At 41.0% G+C, this 21,929-nt stretch overlaps 1 protein-coding gene across 2 annotated transcripts in view; it reads right to left on the bottom strand.

Annotated features, from left to right (window-relative positions):
* eva1a.L (eva-1 homolog A L homeolog) overlaps positions 1-21,929 on the bottom strand; it is a 207,474-nt gene that overhangs the window by 100,904 nt on the left and 84,641 nt on the right. For both annotated transcript variants that reach the window (XM_018264056.2, XM_041563581.1), the window contains exons 3-5: positions 20,746-20,869; positions 19,295-19,447; positions 14,184-14,327 (exon numbers count right to left, since the gene is read on the bottom strand). In XM_018264056.2, the coding sequence (XP_018119545.1) occupies positions 14,184-14,327; positions 19,295-19,447; positions 20,746-20,869 (421 nt within the window). The remainder of the gene's footprint in view (positions 1-14,183; positions 14,328-19,294; positions 19,448-20,745; positions 20,870-21,929) is intronic.

The raw sequence follows: 21,929 nt of genomic DNA, 5'->3' as shown, positions 1-21,929 counted from the left end.
ACGAAACCCAAAAGCACTGAAGGTGCCAATTTATTAGATACCCCCCTTCCTAGAAAACTTTAATTGCAACCTGGAATGCTATGTTTTATAAAAAATGCCCGGGTACATTATGCAGAAGGCCTGTGCCCCAGGTTGGTGAGAAGATGAGTTTCGTCCTAAGTTAGTGATCACTGTGGGTGCCAGTTTAAAGTGGACCTGTCACCCAGACATAAAACGCTGTATAATTAAAGTTATTTTCAAATTAAACATGAAACCTAAATTTTCTTTTCATTTAAGCATTTATAGCTGTTGTAAACTCATTTAAAAATCTCAGCTGTCAATCAAATATTATCTGCCCCTCCTCTATGCCTTAGGCAATTACTTTCACTTTCCATTCAGCACTTCCTACATGTCACTGCTCTCCCCACATTCCCCCGTTCTCTTAACCATTTAATTGTGTAGCCAGGACATGGGGATGGACATCAGGTCCCCCATTCTGGTGCACAAACAAGATTCTGAGATGATACAAGGCTTTCCTTAATAACAGTGTCCACAAAATGGCTGCTGCCTGCTTGTTATAATTATGAATTCCCAGACTGAAGGAAACAAGAATCAAATAATTTATAAAGTGTAATTAAAGTTCATTATGCCCGGCTTACTTGATAAAATAGGTTCTGGAATATTTTTTTCGGGTGACGGGTCCCCTTTAACTGGGTTTTATTGTCTCTTTATTGTACTTTAAGCAATTATAGAGTTCTGCAATGGTCAGGATTTGGGTGAGAAAGCCCTGATGTTGTGACTTTGTGGGGGGGGGGTCTGTGGGTGCCCAGCGGAGGTAGTCGGGGACATCGCAGGCAGCATCAAAAAATTTTACAATATTTAAAAAATAAAACAGTTTCCCAGTGATCTTGCACAAGGAAGAAATCCGGTGGGCCCCTGCAGAGGCAGTGCTGGTGAGCCCCAGACCCCCAGCTGGATGCAACTTTTGTTCCCATGTCTGTCCTGACTGATGTAATTTTCTACTTGTGGAAGGATATTTTTAATGGGTTCCGTTCAGGGCTGTATTTAGGTCTGATGCGGCACTAGGCTGTGCACGTGACGTCACTTCCACAGTTTTCCTCGGACCCCCTACCCCTCACCCTCTCAGCTCCATCACCGTATTTCCTATGGAAATCCGTGGCGGACGGTGGGGAAGGTTATTTGTAAAAAAAAAATAGGCACTTGCCCTCGGGGGCCTTTATATAAATATGACCCTGGTTCCGGTAGGGAGGACAATCAAGGGCAAAGATGTACTAAAACAAACCAGGCAGCGCCGGATTTGCTGGGCGGGCGCCCCTCACGCAGGCACAAGAGTGCTGGCGTACAAGCGCTGGAGAGCAGCCATATATATATATATCTTTAATAAAGGTCCTAACGAGGACCGAAACTTTGGACGCAATGGCACGTGAATCAATCATTTTTTTTATTTATTTAGAGTGTGCTGATCCAACCTGCAAATATATGGTTCATGCTCTTCAGTTTTATTTATAACACAGAGTAAGTGCAGATCAAAAGCAGCATCAATATCTATAAGTGCACTAAAAAGATACATTCCTTCTGCACTGGGGTACCCTTAGCATAATGATGGTTCAGTAATTATTTTAACTGGAACGTGTCAGGAACAGATCACTGGAGGGGGCCCTATATCATGAAGTATTGCCATACAGCGCCATCTGTTGGTGTGTGTGTATAAATATAAATATATATACTGTATATAAGACAACCCTGGAAAATATTCGTATTGATCAGTAATTATAATACTATATTTATATAGCACCAACATATTCAGTAGCAATATACAGAGATTATCCAACATTCTCGCCAGTGGAGCTTACGATCTAAAGTCCCTATCACACTCACACACACTGTGGGCTGTAAAAGCCATTGAAAGCAGAGTTTATTTGATTACATTCCCTACATTTCTAGATCTGATTATATCAAAAGGCTTCTTCCTGCAAGTTTCATAGAGTTCTCCATGTTTCTTGTGCAACTACATAGGAGCGGCCCTACTGATACAATCAGTCCATTCCTTTTCCTCTCTGTCCCCCGGGCAGCCCACCCTGCAGGGATCTATTTATGAGAATCACTGTAAACAGCCATTATGCTCTAAGGGAAGTCTTCTACTTATCTACACTCAACTAATGGAGATAGATTTAGGTTACCCCTGCTCATACATGAAAGCTTTGGAGGCTAATTTCCAGCTAAATAGACTCAGATATGGTTGGTATGTTTCCATTAAAGCGACAGCCTATCAATATAGGTTGGTTTTCAGGGCTGCTGCAGCTAGTGACTACAATCATAATTGGTTATGATATGAAATTGTTAGTATGAGATCCGTTATCCAGAAACCCATTATCCAGAAAGCTAAGAATTACGGAATAGCTGTCTCTAATAGACTCCATTATAATTAAAGAATCCAAATTTTCCAAAATGATTTCCTTCTCTGTAATAATGAAACAGTAGCTTGTACTTGATCCCAACTAAGATATAATTAATCCTTATTGGAAGCAAAACCAGTCTATTGGGTTTAATGTTGATATGATTTTCTAGTAGACTAAAGGGACGAAGATCCAAATCACAGCAAGATCCGTTATCTGTAAAACCCCAGGTCCCGAGCATTCTGGATAACAGGTCCCATACCTGTATATACTGAATTAGTATGTTATAGAATAGCTAATTCTAAGCAACTTTTTAATTGGCCTTCATTTTTTTTTTTTTATAGTTTTGGAATTATTTTCTGTTTTCTTCTGACTCATTCCGGCTTTCAAATGGGTGGTCAATGACCCCAACTAAAAAAAACAAATGCTCTGTAAGGCTACAAATGTATTGTTATTGCTACTTTTTATTACTCATCTTTCTATTCAGGCCTCTCCTATTCATATTCCAGTCTCTTATTTAAATCAATGCATGGTTGCTAGGGTCATTTGGCCCTGGGAACCAATTGCTGAATTGAAGAGCTGCTGAATAAAAAGCTAAATAACTCAAAAACCACAAATAATAAAAAATGAAAACCAATTGCAAATTGTCTCAGAATATCACTCTCTACATCATACTAACAGTTCATTTAAATGTAAACAACTCCTTTAACCTGACCCAAGGTATCACTTGATACAGCTGAAAGGGAGGTTTGTGGGTTCCTGTCCTGTTGGGCTCCAGGTCCCCTTTTTTGACTTTAGTAAAGCAGTCCTGTAACTAAGCAAAACAAATCCTCAGGCAGCATTTACAGGGCACCTGGTGCAAACGTTGCTGCTTCTATTACGATACAGTACTTTTTTCAATTTTTTTAATAATAGCATCCCTTTAAGTAACTTCTCATTTCAGCACAGTAAAGTTTTAAAAGTGAATAAGCTCTCTAACTGTTAAAACGATGACAGGTTTCTGTTAGCGAAAGTCGGGCTGTTTTGGCGAGTTTCCACTTTGGTGCCTTTTTCTGCAGAAAAGTAATGAATAACATGAGTCAGGGCACATCCATTCTGCTATCGGGGGGAGTATAACTGAGAGCAATGACATGCTTCCTGAACAGAACACTTTAATAACTTTGCTTGCGCAACGGTGATTTTTCCCGTTAGTTTATGGGAAATGAACGCTGCCTTTCTGGAGCGGAAACCCTTTGATTTGATCAGCGTGACGTGTAAAGGAGTCATGGTGAAACTGCGGAGAAACCAATGGTCTGTACATGGGAGTATCCCGAGGTTGGGGGAGCAGCTAATCTTTAATAGGAACAAATGAGTGATGTCCACATCAGGGGTCACCTACAAATATAGTAATTAAGCCCCTCTTGAACCTTTACAGAGTGGTTTTGTGTCATGAATAGTGATGAGCGAATTGTTTTGGCAGACATGGATTCATGATTAAAGGGCATGTAAAGGCATAAAAATAAAATACCATTTTTACGTTCTTTAATGAAATCTCCAATATACTTTAATTAAAAAATGTGTACTGTTTTTATAAGAAACCTGACTGTATGCAGTGAAATTCTCCCTTCATTTACTGCTGTGGATAGGAATTGTCAGATGGTCCCTAACTGCTGAGCAGGGAAATAATCATACTTATGAACAGCAGGGGGAGCCCCCGCCTTACTTCCCAGCCATGCAGAACTCAAGCAGCTTTGTTTATGACGATCCCTAAGCAGCCCAGACCACACTGAGCATGTGCACAGTCTTAGTCTTGCAAAGATGTATAACAAAGTTACAAGATGGTGACCCCCAATAGCCAACTTTGAAAGCATAAATCATTTGTTTGATTAGGCTTGTGGTGCAGTAAGTTCATGTTTATATTTAGTATACAAAATACAGCATTGCTAGCCTTATTCTATTTTAGACTCTACATGCCCTTTAAATTCTGGGTGTTTGCCACATTATTCATTGCTGAAAAAAAACAGCCTAAAAAAAAATGGCAGTGTTGGACTGGGCTGGTGGGACATTAGGAAAAACCCAAGCAGGTTCCAGCCCTTATGTCCTCTGCCGACCCAGTCCCAAAGTGCATTTTCCATGAAAAATTTCCCATTGACAGGGATGAACGGGCTAGTGGGACACTGGGAATAACCTTGGTGGGTCTTGCGTAGGGTTGCCACCTTTTCCGGAAAAAAATACCTGCCTTCCTATATATTTATCTTTTTTCCCTATTAATAACATTGGGATCAACCATCATTTTTACCGGCCAGGCCAGTAAAATACCGGCCAGGTGGCAACTCTAGTCTTGGGCCTTATGGGCTCAGCCAATCCATGGCCAAAAAAAGCCTTTTCCGTGATAAAATTCCCATTGACAGGCTCGGGTTGGGCTGCTGGGAAACCAGGAATAAACCCGTTGAGCTCCGGCCCTTATGGGCTATGTCAACCCAGGCCTGCTGTGATCCAGAACATTGTTTGCTCCTCTTCCCCCCTCCAGAGGTATGAGAGATATGCGGTGCCTCAGGGGTGATATAGACCAGCTCCAAGTTTTTAAAACTGTGGTTGGGGGCACAGGGCCCTGAGATGAGGGCCCCGCACACCCCCGTCCAATATTGCCCACAGACTTCAATGTCATTTGCACAAAAAAAATTATAGAAAAATACACCCCATTGACTTCCATGTGTTTCATGAATTTTCCTGCGATTTTACAGATACTGTAGTGAGCACAATCCAGCAGGAACATCCCCCCACAAGTTCAAAACTACTACAAAGATATATCAAATAGCAGAACAGGCCTTCCCCTACCACTGCAAATCAGCAGGAACATGTAATGGTGCAGTTGGTCATGAAAGTATTGGGACCGATAGGGACTGCATTTTACGCAGCGTTACCTATGCAGAATGCCTCAGCCTAGGGAAAATAAATGGCAAATCCGACGATTTAATCGCTGACCTGAAACGCCAGGCAGAAATGCCGTAATCTTATAATGATCTCACAATAAGAGCAAATGAAAAACGACAAAGAAAATGCTGAAAGAACAAATTCAACATGTCACTAAGTGCGGCTGACGCTGTAGAAGGGCGGCATGTCCAACTACCTCCTAAACAGGCTATGTTTGAGCACGATTGCCTTTTCTGGACCATTTCCAGTTAACGCACCCTATGAACTCCTTTTTTGTTTTTAGAATCAAACAACAGGAATAAAAAAAAAACGGGCTATTTTGACAGTGCCGTGTCCCCTGAAGGCTGCTCATATAATTAGGCCGCTGTTATGTCCCGAGTAGAACTTGAAACAAGGAGGACCGGCAAATGGGTTTATAATACAAACTTCCCCGGACCCATGTCATAACAGATGTGTATTAGCGCTGTGTGTGTATTTGATCATGTTTATATTCTCACTCTGGGGCACGCAGAACACATATGTACCCAGGCAGGTCTATGTTTATAGAAATCTCTGCCTAATAATAACACCGCAAGCAGAGAGTTACTTTTCAATCAGCTGAAAGGTTTCCTTCTAGTCCATAAAACTGTTTCACATCACCCTGAGCTCAATTTATGGGGGCAGTTGTCTTTGTCTAAATGTAAATTATCCCGGGAAAAGTAAAGTTTGTACCAATGATGTTGCATCTGTGTGCTGACTGTGCTTTAAAGGGGTTGTTCACCTTTAAATTAACGTTTAGTATGATGTAGAGAGGGATATTCTAAGACAATTTGTAATTGGTTTTTATTTTTTTTTTAATTTGTGTTTTTTTTAGTTATTAAGCTTTTTATTCAGCAGCTCTCCAGTTTGCAACTTCAGCAATCTGTTTGCTAGGGTCCCTAGCAACCATGCATTGATTTGAATAAGAGACTGGAATATGAATAAAAGAGGCCTGAAAAGAAACATGAGTAATAAAAAGCAATAACACCAAATCTGTAGCCTTATAGAGCATTTGTTTTTTCAATGGGGTTAGTGAAAAGCTGGTTAGAATCAGAAGAAGAAGGCAAATATTTCGAAAACTATGATAAATGAAAATATGAAGACCAATTAAAAGTTACATAGAACTAGCCATTCTATAACATACCTTAAGTTAAGGTGAACCACCCCTTTAAAGCACTTGTAGCTGGGGCCTATTCAGTCAGATACCAGAACATGCACAATGTATTTGCTTAAAGGGCATGTAAAGGCAAAAAAATAAAATCCCATTTTTACTTTCTTTAATGAAAAAGAAACCAATCTCCAATATACTTTAATTAAAAAATGTGTACTGTTTTTATAATAAACCTGACTGTATGCAGTGAAATTCTCCCTTCATTTACTGCTGTGGATAGGAATTGTCAGACGGTCCCTAACTGCTCTGCGGGGGGGGGGGGGAAACAATCATACTTATGTACAGCAGGGGGAGCCCCCACCTTACTTCCCAGCCATGCAGAACTCAAGCAGCTTTGTTTATGACGATCCCTAAGCAGCCCAGACCACACTGAGCATGTGCACAGTCTTAGTCTTGCAAAGATGTATAACAAAGTTACAAGATGGTGACCCCCTGTAGCCAACTTTGAAAGCATAAATTATTTGTTTGATTAGGCTTGTGGTGCAGTAAGTTCATGTTTATATGTAGTATACAAAATACAGCATTTCTAGCCTTATTCTATTTTAGACTTTACATGCCCTTTAAATACTGACCCAAATCCAAACTCCAACCCCAAATTGCATATTCAGCTTTAGGCAAAATCAAAAAGAAAAAAGTCACCTTCTGTTCTTCAGTACATTTTCAGAAGAAGACAGTAGAAATAAAAAGATTGCAAATGTTTTTTGATCCCCAACCAGTGGCTCACAGGCATCATGTTGCTCCCCAACCCCTTGGATGTCGCTCCCAGTGGCCTCAAAGCAGGAGCTTATTTTTGAATTCCAGGCTCAGAGGCAAGTTTTGTTTTTTTAAAAATCAGAAGTACTGCCAAACTGAGCCTCCTGTAGGCTGCCAGTGCATATAGGGGCTACCAAATTGCCAATCACAACCCTTATTTGGCACCCCATATGTTTATGTTGCTCCCCAACTCTTTTTACAAATTAATGTGGCTCATGGGTAAAAAAAGTTGGGGACCCCTGCTTTAAGGAATACAATTAGACAAAATTAGGATTGTTTTACTCCATTTTTCCATACACATTCCCCATTTATTTACCTATTTTCTTTTAATTTTCCTTTTTAGGGGTTGGGTTTGGCTTTAAAGAACTGTTTGTCTGATATGTCTGCCAGTCCAATATGTATATAATTGAAGAAAAACGAGCCTCGAAAAGTTATTTAAGGATTTGCTGCAATTAACTGGAGCCATAGTGCAACATCCAGGAATGCCAATAAATTGACTTGACTTTTAAAGGCAGGGTAATTTTTCTTCCACTGATAGACCTTAATGAAGATGAAATGTATATCAACAGCCTCCTTAACCTGAACAGACTTGCCTTCTCACTCCTCGGCTGCATTCACATGGAATCTGTGCAGTGATAAGGCTCAGGGTGATGGAGGATCCAGCAGACACACCTCTGGCTGCACTTGGAACCTTCCCAAATCCATATGATTTTATTGTCACTTCCAAGAACAGGAAGACATTTGTCTTTTCAGAGGCGTTTGATCTGTCTCCTTGGCGTAATGAGAGGAATTTTACATGACAAATTGCTATTGAATCCAACTTCTAGTATTTCTCAGCTTGTTTCAATCCAATCACGTCATTCTCATTTTGTCTCCAGTTAAAGAGCAAATTAGAGAAATGGATCTTGTTCTGTGGAAAGTGAAGCTCGCTGGTTAAAGCAAACACATAGTGAAAAGCCTCAACGCCTTCTTAAAAATGAGAGGGCAAATTGCCAGAAGCTGTTGGGCACAGCCTGGTAACTTGATAAGCAAAAGAGTTGTTTCTTTGGGACATGAAATTATTGGATCATTCATGAACCTAGTAACAACAAGGTTCTGCCTGATTGGCTTCATACATTAAAGTTAACTTTAGTATGTTATTGAATGACCAATTCTAGGCAACTTTTCAATTGGTCTTCATTATTTATAGTTTTTGAATTATTTGCCTTCTTCTTCTGACTCTTTCCAGCTTTCAAATGGGGGTCAGTGACCCTGCCTAAAAAACAAATGCTCTGTAAGGCTACAAATATATTGTTATTGCTATTTTATTACTTATCTTTCTATTCAGGCCTCTCCTATTCATATTCCAGTCTCTTATTCAAATCAATGTATGGTTGCTAGGGGAATTTGGACTAAAAAGCTAAATAACTAAAACAAAAAGACAACAAATGAAAACCAAATTGTCTCAGAATATCACTCTCTACATCATACTAAAAGTCAACTCAAAGGTGAACAACCCAAAATGTGGATCTTTCCAATGGTTTTGTGTGGTTCCTTGTGGTCCATTATGGACAAGTAGAATTGTGTAAAACAGGTAATACAATTGGATAGGCTTGTCTGTAGCCAGAGAGGTCAGAGACTAGTGATGGACGAATATATTCACCAGGCGTGAATTTGCATTGAATTTCCGCGTTTCCCAAAATTTCAGCGAAAATTTGCTGGCATCAAAGTTTTTTGACGCGCCGACAATTTCGATGCCTGCGACAATTCTGACGCTGGTGTCATTAAATGCACACCCATTGACTTAAATGATTGTCGTCGGTGTCAAAATTGTCGTTTCGAGAATTTTTCCACGTTTCTCGAATTTCACAGGAAATTCGCAAATTTTCAGCCAAATGGGACAAATTCGCCCATCACTAGTCAGAGTCATCAGGAGGGGGGTACCCTTTCACTCCTGCGCCAGCCAATGACTTCCTATACCAGCATTAAGGCTAATTTAACCAGAACCACTATCATAAATGTCATTTTTTGCTCTGGATTCATTAAGCACAGGGTATATCAAACTATGCTTAATATTGGCTTTATAAGTGCCTGAATGGGTATGAGTGCTGCGAGGTGCAGAGTAAGCGCAAGGCAGTTCAATGGTGCTATCTTCCGCTCTTCAGATTTCTTCGGGAAGTGAGCGTGGTATTGGAACTTGCGCAGTTGGACCAGTCTTCTGGTTCTTAGCAACTGTCCTTCCACCAAAAGTGATGGAAATTGCTGAAGGGAAGGAAGAATACAGAAGAATACTAAAGAGTGGGAAGATGACGCACATGAGCTCTGCTGCACTTACTCTGCACTTATAGGCGAGTAAAGGATTAGGGGCACTTAGATGTTATCACCTATGAGGGGGGAGAGTAGGGAGGGGGGACTATGTAGGGTTCTGGATAGGGGGTTTTTATTTGTGGGGTGGTTGAGTTCTCCTTTAAGGCTCACTACAGACAGAATTAGCACTTCTTCATTCAAATTGTGCTTTCTGATCTGTAGCTTGCCAAATAGGTGGGATTTCTGTTGCAGAGGCTAGAGTTCTGCGCTACATCAATTTGTTAAACCCGAACCCAACCCGCACCCGGACCCGCACCCAACATACTTACCCACTTGGACCCGCTACCCAACCCGCAAGTACCTTATATGCAACCTGATCTGCGACCCGCTGACTATCAAGAAACAGTAAGTGCTGTCATTGTAAACTGGAAGAGACATCATTAGAAGTTGCTGTGATCAGAAAAAGAGGAGTGAAACAGGAAGTGCTGTCATTGTAAACCGGAAGTGACGTCATTAGAAGTTGCCGTGATCAGAAAAAGAGGAGCGAAACAGGAGGTGCTATCATTGTAAACCGGAAGTGACATCATTAGAAGTTGCTGTGATCAGAAAAAGAGGAGTGAAACAGGAAGTGCTGTCATTGTAAACCAGAAGTGATATCATTGGAAGTAGGCGTGATCAGAGTAAAACTCACTATTGAGAAGACCTGCGACCCAAACCGCGACCAGCAAACCCGGAGAACCATCGACCCGCGTCTATACCCGCTCCCGAAACGTCTACCTGCAACCCGCAGGGTACCGCAGGTTTTCTTGCGGGTAACCCGCGGGTACCCAACCCGCTGCAGGACTCTAGCAGAGGCCTTCAGCAAATGAGATGATGCACCTGCCAATCAGGCTGGAGCCCAGATCACAGACTCGGCAACCCTTTTCTTTCCTCAGTAAACATTATGCAAAACAACATTTGTTGTGGATGATAACATCCCTTTAATGTACAGGCAAGTGTTTCCCTCCTCATGCTGAGAAAAAAGAAGAACTTTTCCTTTGTAGGTTGCTCGAGGCCTGATTTGTGAGTGAAAGCCATACAGGTTATCTCTTGTAGCCATGATATACGGAGCTCTGGTAGAATGTGCGGAGATATGTAGGGAACATGATACACCGACAGCTGTGTGTGACCCACTTATAGGTCTGCGCTGAACGTTTCACAGAAACCAAATACCTCTATTACGCTAAAACGTGGAATAATTGCAAGCTGTAGGTGTCAATGATATGATGTTACAGCTATTGCCTCTCAAGGAGCCCATAGTGGGCATGGACTCACATTGTCTTCTGATTCCTTTCAAGCTTTTCTGTTCCTCTTAATGACTCATCTTTTCTAGAATTTCAAAGCTCATCATTCCAGTAAGAGCCTAACTGAAGCTGATGCTAGCCCAAAGACTATTAAGGGGCACATTTACAAAGCTCGAGTGAAGGATTCGAATTAAAAAAACTTCGAATTTCGAAGTGTTTTTTGGGCTACTTCGACCATCGAATGGGCTAGTTCGACCTTCGACTACTACTTCGACTTCGAATCGAACGATGCGAACTAAAAATCGTTGGACTATTCGACCATTCGATAATCGAAGTACTGTCTCTTTAAGAAAAACTTCGACCCCCTAGTTCGGCAGCTAAAAGCTACCGAACTCAATGTTAGCCTATGGGGAAGGTCCCCATAGGCTTGCCTGCGTTTTTTTGATCGAAGGATATTCCTTCGATCGTTGAATTAAAATCCTTCGATTCGAAGGATTTAATCGTTCAATCGAACGAATAATCCTTCGATCGTTCGATCGCAGGATTTGCGCTAAATCGTTCGACTTCGATATTCGAAGTCGAACGATTTTAGTTCCTGGTCGAATATCGAGGGTTAATTAACCCTCGATATTCGACCCTTAGTAAATCTGCCCCTAAGAGTTATGGCATACATAAACCACATATAGCCCCATAATGGTGATAATCGTGGGTTCATAGCCACCCACAGCACTGTACATTAATACCAATGGGTAGCAAATCATGGCTATAACAAACAAGGGAAAGTTGTGCTCACCACTATTTTTTAAAACCATTAGGCGGGGGTGCAATGAGGGTGTGAGCACAAAATACATATAGACAAATACAAGAGTCCTCTGCACTCAACCCATTATCAATATATTTAAAGGAGAATTCAACCCAAAAGTTAAAAAAACTCTACCCTACATAGACCCCCCTCCCTCCTCTCCCCCAGCCTAGCTGCCCCCATCGGGCAAATGCCCCTAAAGGTGGCCATAGATGCAAAGATCCGCTCGTTTGGCGACTTTCTTTCCCCGATATGCCATTAACGAACATGGCTATACCGCGGGTAAACTGAACGATCCGATTACGATGTGAAATGGGCTCCAGTGGGATCGGTCGGGTCAAAATCAAACCTGTCCGATCGACCAAACGACCGATCTCCGCCAGATGAAAGATGTCGGCACTCTCCACACACGAAAATCATACGAATCCTCTATTTGTACGATAGGATCTGTGCGTCTATGGGCAGCTAAACTCTTTACTTACCCAGATTCTGTCCAGTGGAGTTCAGGGGCGCCATCTTCTTCTCTTCGGTAATCTTCAGAATGAGACAGTGTAGCGGCGCATGCGCAGTTGGAGCAATTTTCTGTTTTGCAACAACTGCGCACATGCCGAAACTCACGAAAATTGCCGAAGCACCAGTCGAAGATGCGCCCGTGAACTCCGCTGGACAGAATCTGTACGGAGGGGTAAGTAAAGAGTTAGAGGTATTTGCCTGGGGTATTAGCTAGGCTGGGTGGGAGGAGGGAGGGGATCTATGTAGGGTGGGGGGTAGGGGTTTTTCAACTTTTGGGTTTAGTTCTCCTTCAAAGGAGAACTAAAGCTTAACTAAAGAAGTAGCTAGAAATGTTGTACATTATGTTTTAGGCTTCTGTACCAGCCCAAGGCAACCACAGCCCTTTAGCAGTAAAGATCTGTGTCTCCAAAGATGCCCCAGTAGCTCCCCATCTTCTTTTCTGCTGATTCACTGCACATGCTCTGTGCTGCTGTCACTTACTGAGCTTAGGGACCCACTCACAATATACAGTACACATAGAATAGAAATGTCACAATATAAGGCTGATTAGTAATTAATACACATAATTACTACATGGCAGCACAGAAACCAGTGCAATTAGCATCAGAATTTAATAATCAGCAAACCTGTAGCATCAGCTTATGTTACAGCCAGGGAAGCTCATTTTCTGCTGGATAATTAGTGACGACCCCTAAGCTTAGCTTCTCAACAGAGAATGAAAAAAGTCAGACCAAACTAGAATCCACAACTGGACCTTATTTCATATTAAAAAATCACGATTTTATCGGATCGGGGACAAACACGAAAAAATCTAGCGAAATTCACTCAATTTTTTCGCTCCATATGTTTTAACCACAGCAGGAATCTTTATCTATCAAATCAATTTGGGCTAATTGATGTGCGCAGAATATTACTAAACGTTTGTAAGTACCCACCAGAGAATTAATGCACGTGGTGTTTCAGGATGGTGGAGCTATGAACTATACAGCGTAATCTTACTGAAAAAACAGCATCTGGTGATTATAAGTAGTTTGATCAATGTGGGCCATCCAAATATAGAATATTCTACACTATATTATCTTGTTGTTGTGTACTTGTCTCCCTGAGCTTATTTTAGCGCTGACTCCTATCAAAAGAATTTGTTGATTGTTTGACTCAGAGGAGAAAGAGTTTGTGAGTCGGAGGACAAGTGGGACCCCAGGGACTTTGGATAACTAATTATTAAGTACTTCCAATAAAGATTAATTCTATCTTAGTTGGGATCAAGTGCAAGCTACTGTTTTATTATTACACAGAAAAATAGTTTTTAAAAATGTGAATTATTTGGATAAAATTGAGTCCAGAATACTCGGGACCTTGGGTTTAATGGATCTTTATGTAATTTGGATCTTCATACCTTAAGTCTACTAGAAAATCACATAAACATTAAATAAACCCAATAGGCTGGTTTTGCTTCCAATAAGGATTAATTATATCTTAGTTGGGATCAAGTACAAGTTACCGTTTTATTATTACACAGAAAAAGGAAATCATTTTCAAAAACCTGGATTATTAGGATAAAATGGAGTCTATTGGGACTTTCTAGAACTTTCTGGATAACGGGTTTCCGGATAATGGATCCCATACCTGCATATATTCCCTTTATACAGAATTAAAAGGAGTTGTACTTATTTCATGATTACTGCCGCACTGTAGGACCCTTGATGGGTGTCAACCAACAGTTATTCTATTTCAAACCTCTTATCAGTCTCATCAACCAGTCCTTGGTGCTGAACTGTTGCATCTCTATGGATGTCTGGTGAAGGTTAAGTATAGCTTCATATTTCAGCAGTGTAACTAGAAGATTAGCGCTTGCCACCCCCGTCGGTGAGCAATCTTGTACCCTCCTTAAAGTGCATAATGGGCTCCATAGGGCCCTCAGGTAATTACCCAACTGTCACATTTCATACTTTCATATCACAGTGAAAGGGAAAATCAAGTATTAATACAATAATTTATCTTTGGGATTCAGTGCCGAGGATTAAAGAAACATTGCCTTGAGGACTCACCACAGGTATAGATGACATTCAGATGTTTTCGGACACCGGGGTAACATGGATCCCCAAACTCATAGGTGCTGGCATACACACTGCAGCTTCTCCTGCCTTGGCATCGCTTGGTCATCACTGGAACGGCCAAGGCTGACTGGCACTCTAATGGGAGAAGGATTTAATAGGTCATTATGCACTGGCACATGGGTTTGGTTAAGTACAAATACAAATATACTAACAAGGTAATGCAAAAATACATAGAAAAACCATGGTACATAAATAGGAGAGGGCCTGAAAAGAAAGACAAGTAATTAAAAATGGCAACAATAACATATTTGTAGCCTTGCAGAGCATTTGTTTGTAGATCAGTGTCTCCCATTTGATATCAGTGGAAAGAGTCAGAAAAAAAGGCAAATTTAAAAAAAACTATAAAAACATTAATGAAAACCAATTGTAAAGTTGCTTAGAATGGGCCATTATTTAGCATTCTAAAAGTTACAGCCCATTAAGGCAATTAACATTGCTGGGCTCCTAGGTTTAATTCCAGCCAGGCCACTATCTGCAAGGAGTTTGTATGTTCTTTCCATCTTTGCATGAGTTTCCTCTGAGTACTCTACATTCCTCCCACCCTCCAACTATATACAGGCAGGTTAATTGCTCCTGATAGAATTGGCCTGAGTATGTGTTAATGTGACCTTAGATTGTAAGCTCCCCTGGGGCAGGAACAGATGGGAATGATATATATATGGGTATAATCTCTTTAAAGTGCTGTGGAAAAAAGTCAATGCTAATCAAGATTAATAATACAGGTATGGGACCTATTATCCAGAATGCTCGGGACCTGGGCCTTTCCGGATAATGGGTCTTTTCGTAATTTGGATCTTCACAAGTTAAGACTAGTAGAAAATCATATAAACATTAAGGGGCACATTTACTTAGGGTCGAATATCGAGGGTTAATTAACCCTCGATATTCGACCGTCGGAGTAAAATCCTTCGACTTCGAATATCGAAGTCAAAGGATTTACCGCATTTCCTGCGATCGAACGATCGAAGGAAAAATCGTTCAATCTAATGATTAAAAGGATTTTAATCCATCGATCGAACGATTTTCCTTCAATCAGGAAATTGTTAGGAAGCCTATGGGTCCCTTACCAATAGGCTAACGTTGGCCTCGGTAGGTTTTAGGTGGCGAACTGGGGGGGTCGAAGTATTTTTTAAAGAGCCAGTACTTCGACTATCGAATGGTCGAATAGTCGAATGATTTTTAGTTCGAATCGTTCAATTCGAAGTCGAAGGTCGAAGTAGCCTATTCGATGGTCGAAGTAGCCATATTCGACCATTCGAAATTCGAAGTATTTTTTCTTCTATTACTTCACTCGAGCTAAGTAAATGGGCCCCTAAATAAACCCAATAGGCTGGTTTTGCCTCCAATAAGGATTAATTATATCTTAGTTGGGATCAAGTACAAGCTACTGTTTTATTATTACACAGAAAAAGGAATTTTTTTAAAAAAATTGATGATTTGGATAAGAAGGAGTCTATGAGAGATGGCCTTTCCATAATTTGGAGATTTCTGGATAATGGGTTTCCGGACAACGGATCCCATACCTGTAGTCTTGTCTTTACAATGGAGTGAGTTTGCTATCAGATCTGCCTCTTTTTATCAGTTGTCTAAGCAAAGTCCACCCACTCAATTGGGTTCAGTGGAGCCATAGATAAGGAATATTCAGGATCGGACCTCCGATTATTTATTGGGATCAAGTACAAGCTATTGTTTTATCACTACAGAGAAAAAGGGAATCGTTTTTAAAAATCTGGATTATTTGATTATAATGAGGTCCTTTCTGTAATTTGGAACTTTCTGCATAACGGGTTTCACCTAAAATTGTATTTGACTTCTGACCTTCAGTGCAGCTGAAAATGTAAGTCTGGACAATATAATTGATGGATAACGTAGAATATTTGTGTCTTTTTTTTTGTCAACCATAGGAAGTTGGTTTAGAAACGAAATCACGTCAGCTGTAAAGTATCCAGCCAAACACACACAATGGAAGTGAGGGTTACTGAGCAAATGATTCTTTCAGCCCATTCAGTGCGGCTATGGTTGTCATCCGATATCTGCATTCCTCATTCAAATATCTCAAGACTTCTAGAGACCTCTAAAGAAAAGCAAACATAAAGACATCAGGGCCTGACGTGAAATTATGTTAATTACCCGCTGACTGGTAAATGCTGCTTTTTCTATAAACAACTGAAAGATTAGAACAACCATTCTAGTATTTTTTTTATGTTTTTGACAGGTGCTTGTAACCTCTGTTTCTTTGTATTTCTTTTTCTCCTCTGTGTAAACTCCGGCCATGTAATAAAAGGCTTATGGAAACACTTATCTTACACACTGTGAAATGATGTGAATAAAGTCAGCACATTTAAAGAGATAAAAACTCTTTGTGATGTATTTTGTTTAAAGCATACCTCCCAACTGTCCCTTTTTCGGAGGGACAGTCCCTCTTTTGACAGCTCAACCCGCAGTCCCTCATTTGTACTGGAAAGTCCCTCTTTTCTCTGCACTGAACAGCCAGAAAAAGAAACAACGTTTCTAACTTAATTGGCTTTTAGCAGAGAGCCCAGAACAGCTAACAGGTGCAAATAAGATACTTTGTAACAATTTTGAGACACAAAAAAACTGTTTAGATAAGGAGAAATATTTTCAAACTTTCATAACCTGCCAAATTTTGTAAAACAAACATGGTAATTAGGGGGTGTGGTCACAGAAAGGGGTGTGATCAAAAAATTGCTGCGCTACGTGCGGAAAAAACATTTTTGTCCCTCTTTTTACTTCCAAAATTTTGGGAGGTATGTTTAAAGGGACAGCATTGTTGTCTTAACTTCCTGTTATGTAATAAGTAACTTTATTTTTCTGCTGAGATGTTGCTGTGTAAGGGTGGTAGGAGACGAGGCTACTGGGGGAGATTAATCGCTAGTGATGTGTGGGTCTGGATTTCCCGCACCCGCCCGCCCTCCGTCCCACCCCATCGATGACATCACAAAAGGGGCAGGGTGAGCAGGCACAGCATCTATAAAAGAAGAACCCGTAAGTCGGAAGCCGGCATTTGACGGTGGAGGGTCGGAAGAGGAGGAGAAGAGCTCAACCCGCACCTGCCCACCATCCGTGAAAAAGAGTGCAATGTCAACCCAAACCCGCCCAACCTGATGGTCCGGGCCACCCGCACATCACTATTGGTCGCCCAGCAACATCACTATTAGGCGTCGGCTAGAATGTAATTCTGAAGTCAGAAAACAAAGCTTTCCGAGTGCCATCCCGCCGGCGATTTACAAGAAGGAGGTAAGGCATTTAGGGGAGATTAGTCGCCCGAAGAAGAGGCAATTTGTTGCTGGACAACTAATCTCCCCCAGTAGCCTCGTCTACCACCACCCTAAGGTGCTAACACACAGGGAGGTTAGTCACCTGCGACAAATCTTCACTACGCGGGCGACTAAACTTCCAAAAATAAACAAACCCCACCCATTCGTTTTTGAGAAAAGAGCAGCTCATTTTACAGTGGTCATATCAGTGGACTGATAAATTGGTTTACCAATCTCCCTTAGGGTACTGCAGGCAACTTATCTCCCCGAAATGCCTTCCCGCCAGTAAGACTGTTAATCGCAGCGGGATGGCATATGCGTCACCCAAAGTTTCCTTGTGAGGCAATTTCGGGCGACATCGGAAAACTGAAGCGACACGTATGCCACCCCGCCGGCAAATCACATTCTTGCTGGTGGGATGGCATATGCGACGCTTCAGTTTTCCGAAGTTGCCTCACAAGCAAACTTCGGGCGACTTCGAAAAAACCAAAGCGACGCAAATAAATTAATTACGTTTCGTTTTTTTCAAATATTTTTTTCTCAATTTCAGCTCTATTTTTAAAAATCAAATAAGTTAACATTTCATAAAGTTAACACTTACGTATAAATATGTTAACATTTTTGTCATTTTGGCTCCATCCAATAATTGCAGCAAAAGATTTACTGGCACACGGGTAATGCTGGCAGGGTGATACCCTTGCTTTAAATTTATTTAATGCAGCATGCAACGTTGCTTGACAAAGGGGGTCATCCCCGAAACGTTGCATGCTGCATTAAATACATTTAAAGCAAGGGTATCACCCTGCCAGCATTACCCGTGTGCCAGTAAATCTTTTGCTGTATACATTGGATAGGTGGCTGATACTTATCTCACTGTGCACCAGGACTTTGTGATTGGAGGACCAGGGTGTGCGTCTGTATTTGAACTTTTCCATCCAATAATTGGCCATTTTGTAAAATCAAATCAAATAAGCTAAGGTTTCAGAAGTGTTTGCTTCTATAGCCGCTGTATTTTTTAAACTAAATGAAATAGTTTCATGTTTTCCAAATGACAATTATAACATGGATAAATAGTTGATAAACAAGGTATGTCTATGAAGATTCTCATTCATTCAGGTCTTTATCTCTAATATCTAGAAGAGTTAAATCTAAGGGCAGAGAAACACGGTCAGATTTGGGGAGATTAGACGCCCGGTGACAAATCTCCTCTTCTTCGGGGCGACTAATTTCCCCGAACTGCCTTCTCCCGCCTTCCCGCCGGCTACAATGGAAATCACCATGGGATGGCACTTCGTTTTCCGAAGTCGTCCGAAGTTTCCTAGTGAGGAAACAAAGCACTCCAAGTGCCATCCCGCCGAAGATTTACATTCTAGCCAGTGGGAAGGCAGGGGACGGCAGTTCGGGGATATTAGTCGCCCCGAAGAAGACGAGATTTGTCACCGGGCGTCTAATCTCAGTGTGTCTCTGCCCTAAAGTAACTGGACTTTTTTTGAACTGAAGAAGCCGCTCAGATGAACGGTGAAACATTTCATGAAAACTCAGAAGGTCCCGTTGCTTTAGACTTCACTCTACTAGATACTGATAATCAAGTTAATACCACCAATACAAGCACACAGAATTTTTTTTCCATATTTAGACAACAGGCATATTTTATATTATTTATCAGTTTAGTATTAACACAGCTTCACAGCTTGTTTGTTTGTGAATCGGACAAAATACCCTGCAGCAAAACCACTTCACTTACTCACCCACCCCTGCTCTTACCTACAGACGGGAAGCCTAGATTTTGGAATGGACATTCCAAGCTGCCTCCATGTAACCGACCAAAGATGGCCGAATAGATAGCAATGACAGTGTTCTTCTTACAAGACAGCCTCAACTTATCGTCTTCACACGCCACTTTACTCTTGTATTCATCTAAAAGATAACAAAGATCGTTTGGGTATCCCAAAATAGAAATTGATGTTGTGAGAACTTGCTAGTTTCTTCAAGACCTACACAGGTGACAAAAAACAATCTATGATGGTCCCCAGTGTACACGGATAAACACTATGACAACATTCTGTAAATCAGGGATCCCAAACATTTTTCACTTGTGAGCCACATTCAAATGTAAGAAAGGTTGGGGAACAACATGAGCATGAAAACAGTTCCTGAGGATACCAACTAAGGGCTGTGATTGGCTATTTGGAAGCTGCCCCTTTGTGGACTGGCAGCCTACAAAAAGCTCTATTTGGCCATACTGTTGTTTTTTTTTAAGCCACTGGGAGCAGCATCCAAGGGGTTTGGGAGCAACATGTTGCTCATGAGCTACTGGTTGGGGATCACTGCTGTAAATAGAGCTCATTGTGCTGAAACATTGTCTTTTGATATATTTCCTAAACTTCTTGCAGTAAGAACATTGCATATATAATGTGACTGTGCATCTTCAGTTTTCCTACTTAATAGTGTCTAATGTAATTAATGTAGAGTTCCCTCAGCCCATTAGGCATTTAAACACAAGTCAGTCTGGATTCATTACAATCTTCTAAATTGTAAGCCTGAGGGCAAGACTTTCACTGTCCCACACTCTCTCTCTCCTGTGCACAGCAGGGTCTCATTTATTATCCAGTGTCATTGCAACACCAAGACCAAACTGTAGTGTCGTTTTTAATAAGATCTTCTTTTTTCTTATTGTTTTTAAGATATTTCATGTTTTCTAATGATTGAGAGCAGGGATCTCCAACCTTTTTTAGCCATGAGCCATGAGCAACACAAGCATATAAAACATTCCTGCAGGTGCCAAATAAGGGCTGTGATTGACTTTTTAGTAGCCCCTATATGAACTGGCAGCCTACAGGAGGCTTTATGGTCCTTACGCAAACAAAACTTGCCTCCAAGCATGGAATTCAAAAATAAGCAACTGCTCTGAGGCCACTGGGAGCAACATTCAATGGTTTGGTGGGCAACATGTTACTAACGAGCCATTGGTTGAGGATCACTGATCTAGAGAAACTAGAGTGCAAGTGAATCTACAAACTGCAACATGTGATCATCAACATTTCAGAGGTGTTCAGATGATGTTTTGCCTGATGTCTGAGTAATGAAACCAATACCACTGGTATTTTTACAAATAATTTTGGAGGTGTGGCCACCATGATCTATGTAAGCCTATTTCCACTACCTTTTTTTAAGTAGGTCCAGGTGGTGTCACCTCTATACCAAAAGAGACTTACTTGGCCGGCACTTGTACTGTACAACAAGATATTTGCTGGTTCCTGGACATGGGTCTGATCCAAATAATCGGCTGCTAACGAGGAGCTGGCACGTTCTCCGGTCCTGGCACTCATCCAAAATTTTCTACAAAGGGACAAAAATATTTTTTACTAGTGTAATACACAGCAAGTATGACATGTTTTTTTATTTTATTAAAAGTGGTTACTATGTGGTTGCAAGGCTCAGTGACTCCAGCAGCAAAAACTTTACTTCAATGCCAAAATTAAAGGTGCATGTTAGAGGGCGAACAGAAACAAATGCAAAGAATAAATGTTCAGTTCAATTAGAGAATGCAAAACATTGTAAATACAGAGATTCTCTTAGAATACTTCACTTCATGTATATTTGTATAATTTGAGATTTAAGTACAGTTGGGCCCATAAATATTTGGACAGAGACAACTTTTTTCTAATTTTGGTTCTGTACATTACCACAATGAATTTTAAATGAAACCACTCAGCCATCCTCATTCCTCAAGCTGCAAAAACAGAAAAAAACCCATCCGAGAAATTGCTACAATATTAGGAGGGGCAAAATCTACAGTTTGGTACATCGTGAGAAAGAAAGAAATCACTGGTGAACTCAACAACGCAAAAGACCAGGACGTCCATGGAAGACAACAGTGGTGAATGATCTCAGAATCATTTCCATGGGGAAGAGAAACCCCTTCACAACAGCCAAACAAGTGAACAACACTCTCCAGGAGGTAGAGTCTCCATATCCAAGTCTACCATAAAGAGAAGACTGCATGAAAGTAAATACAGGGGGTGCAGTGCAAGGTACAAGCCTCTCATAAGCATCAAGAATAGAAAGGCTAGATTGGACTTTGATAAAAAAAAAATCTAAAAAAGCCAGCACAGTTCTGGAAAAACATCTTTGGACAGATGAAACCAAGATCAACCTCTACCAGAATGATGGCAAGAAAAAAGTCTGGAGAAGGCGTGGAACAGCTGATGATCCAAAGCTTAGCACAGTTCTGTATAAAACATTTGGGAGGCAGTGTGATGACTTGGGCTGCATGGCTGCCAGTGGCACTGGGACACTAGTGTTTATCCATCATGTGACACAGGACAGAAGCACAAGAATTAATTGTGAGCTGTTCAGAGACACTGTCTGCTCAAATCCAGCTAAATGTACTCACATT

The sequence above is a fragment of the Xenopus laevis genome, chromosome 5L (genome assembly GCF_017654675.1).
Source record: "Xenopus laevis strain J_2021 chromosome 5L, Xenopus_laevis_v10.1, whole genome shotgun sequence".
Taxonomy (NCBI): Eukaryota; Metazoa; Chordata; class Amphibia; order Anura; family Pipidae; genus Xenopus; species Xenopus laevis.
The sequence above is the reverse complement of the archived record's forward strand: the minus strand, read 5'-3'. Positions and strand labels throughout refer to the sequence as shown.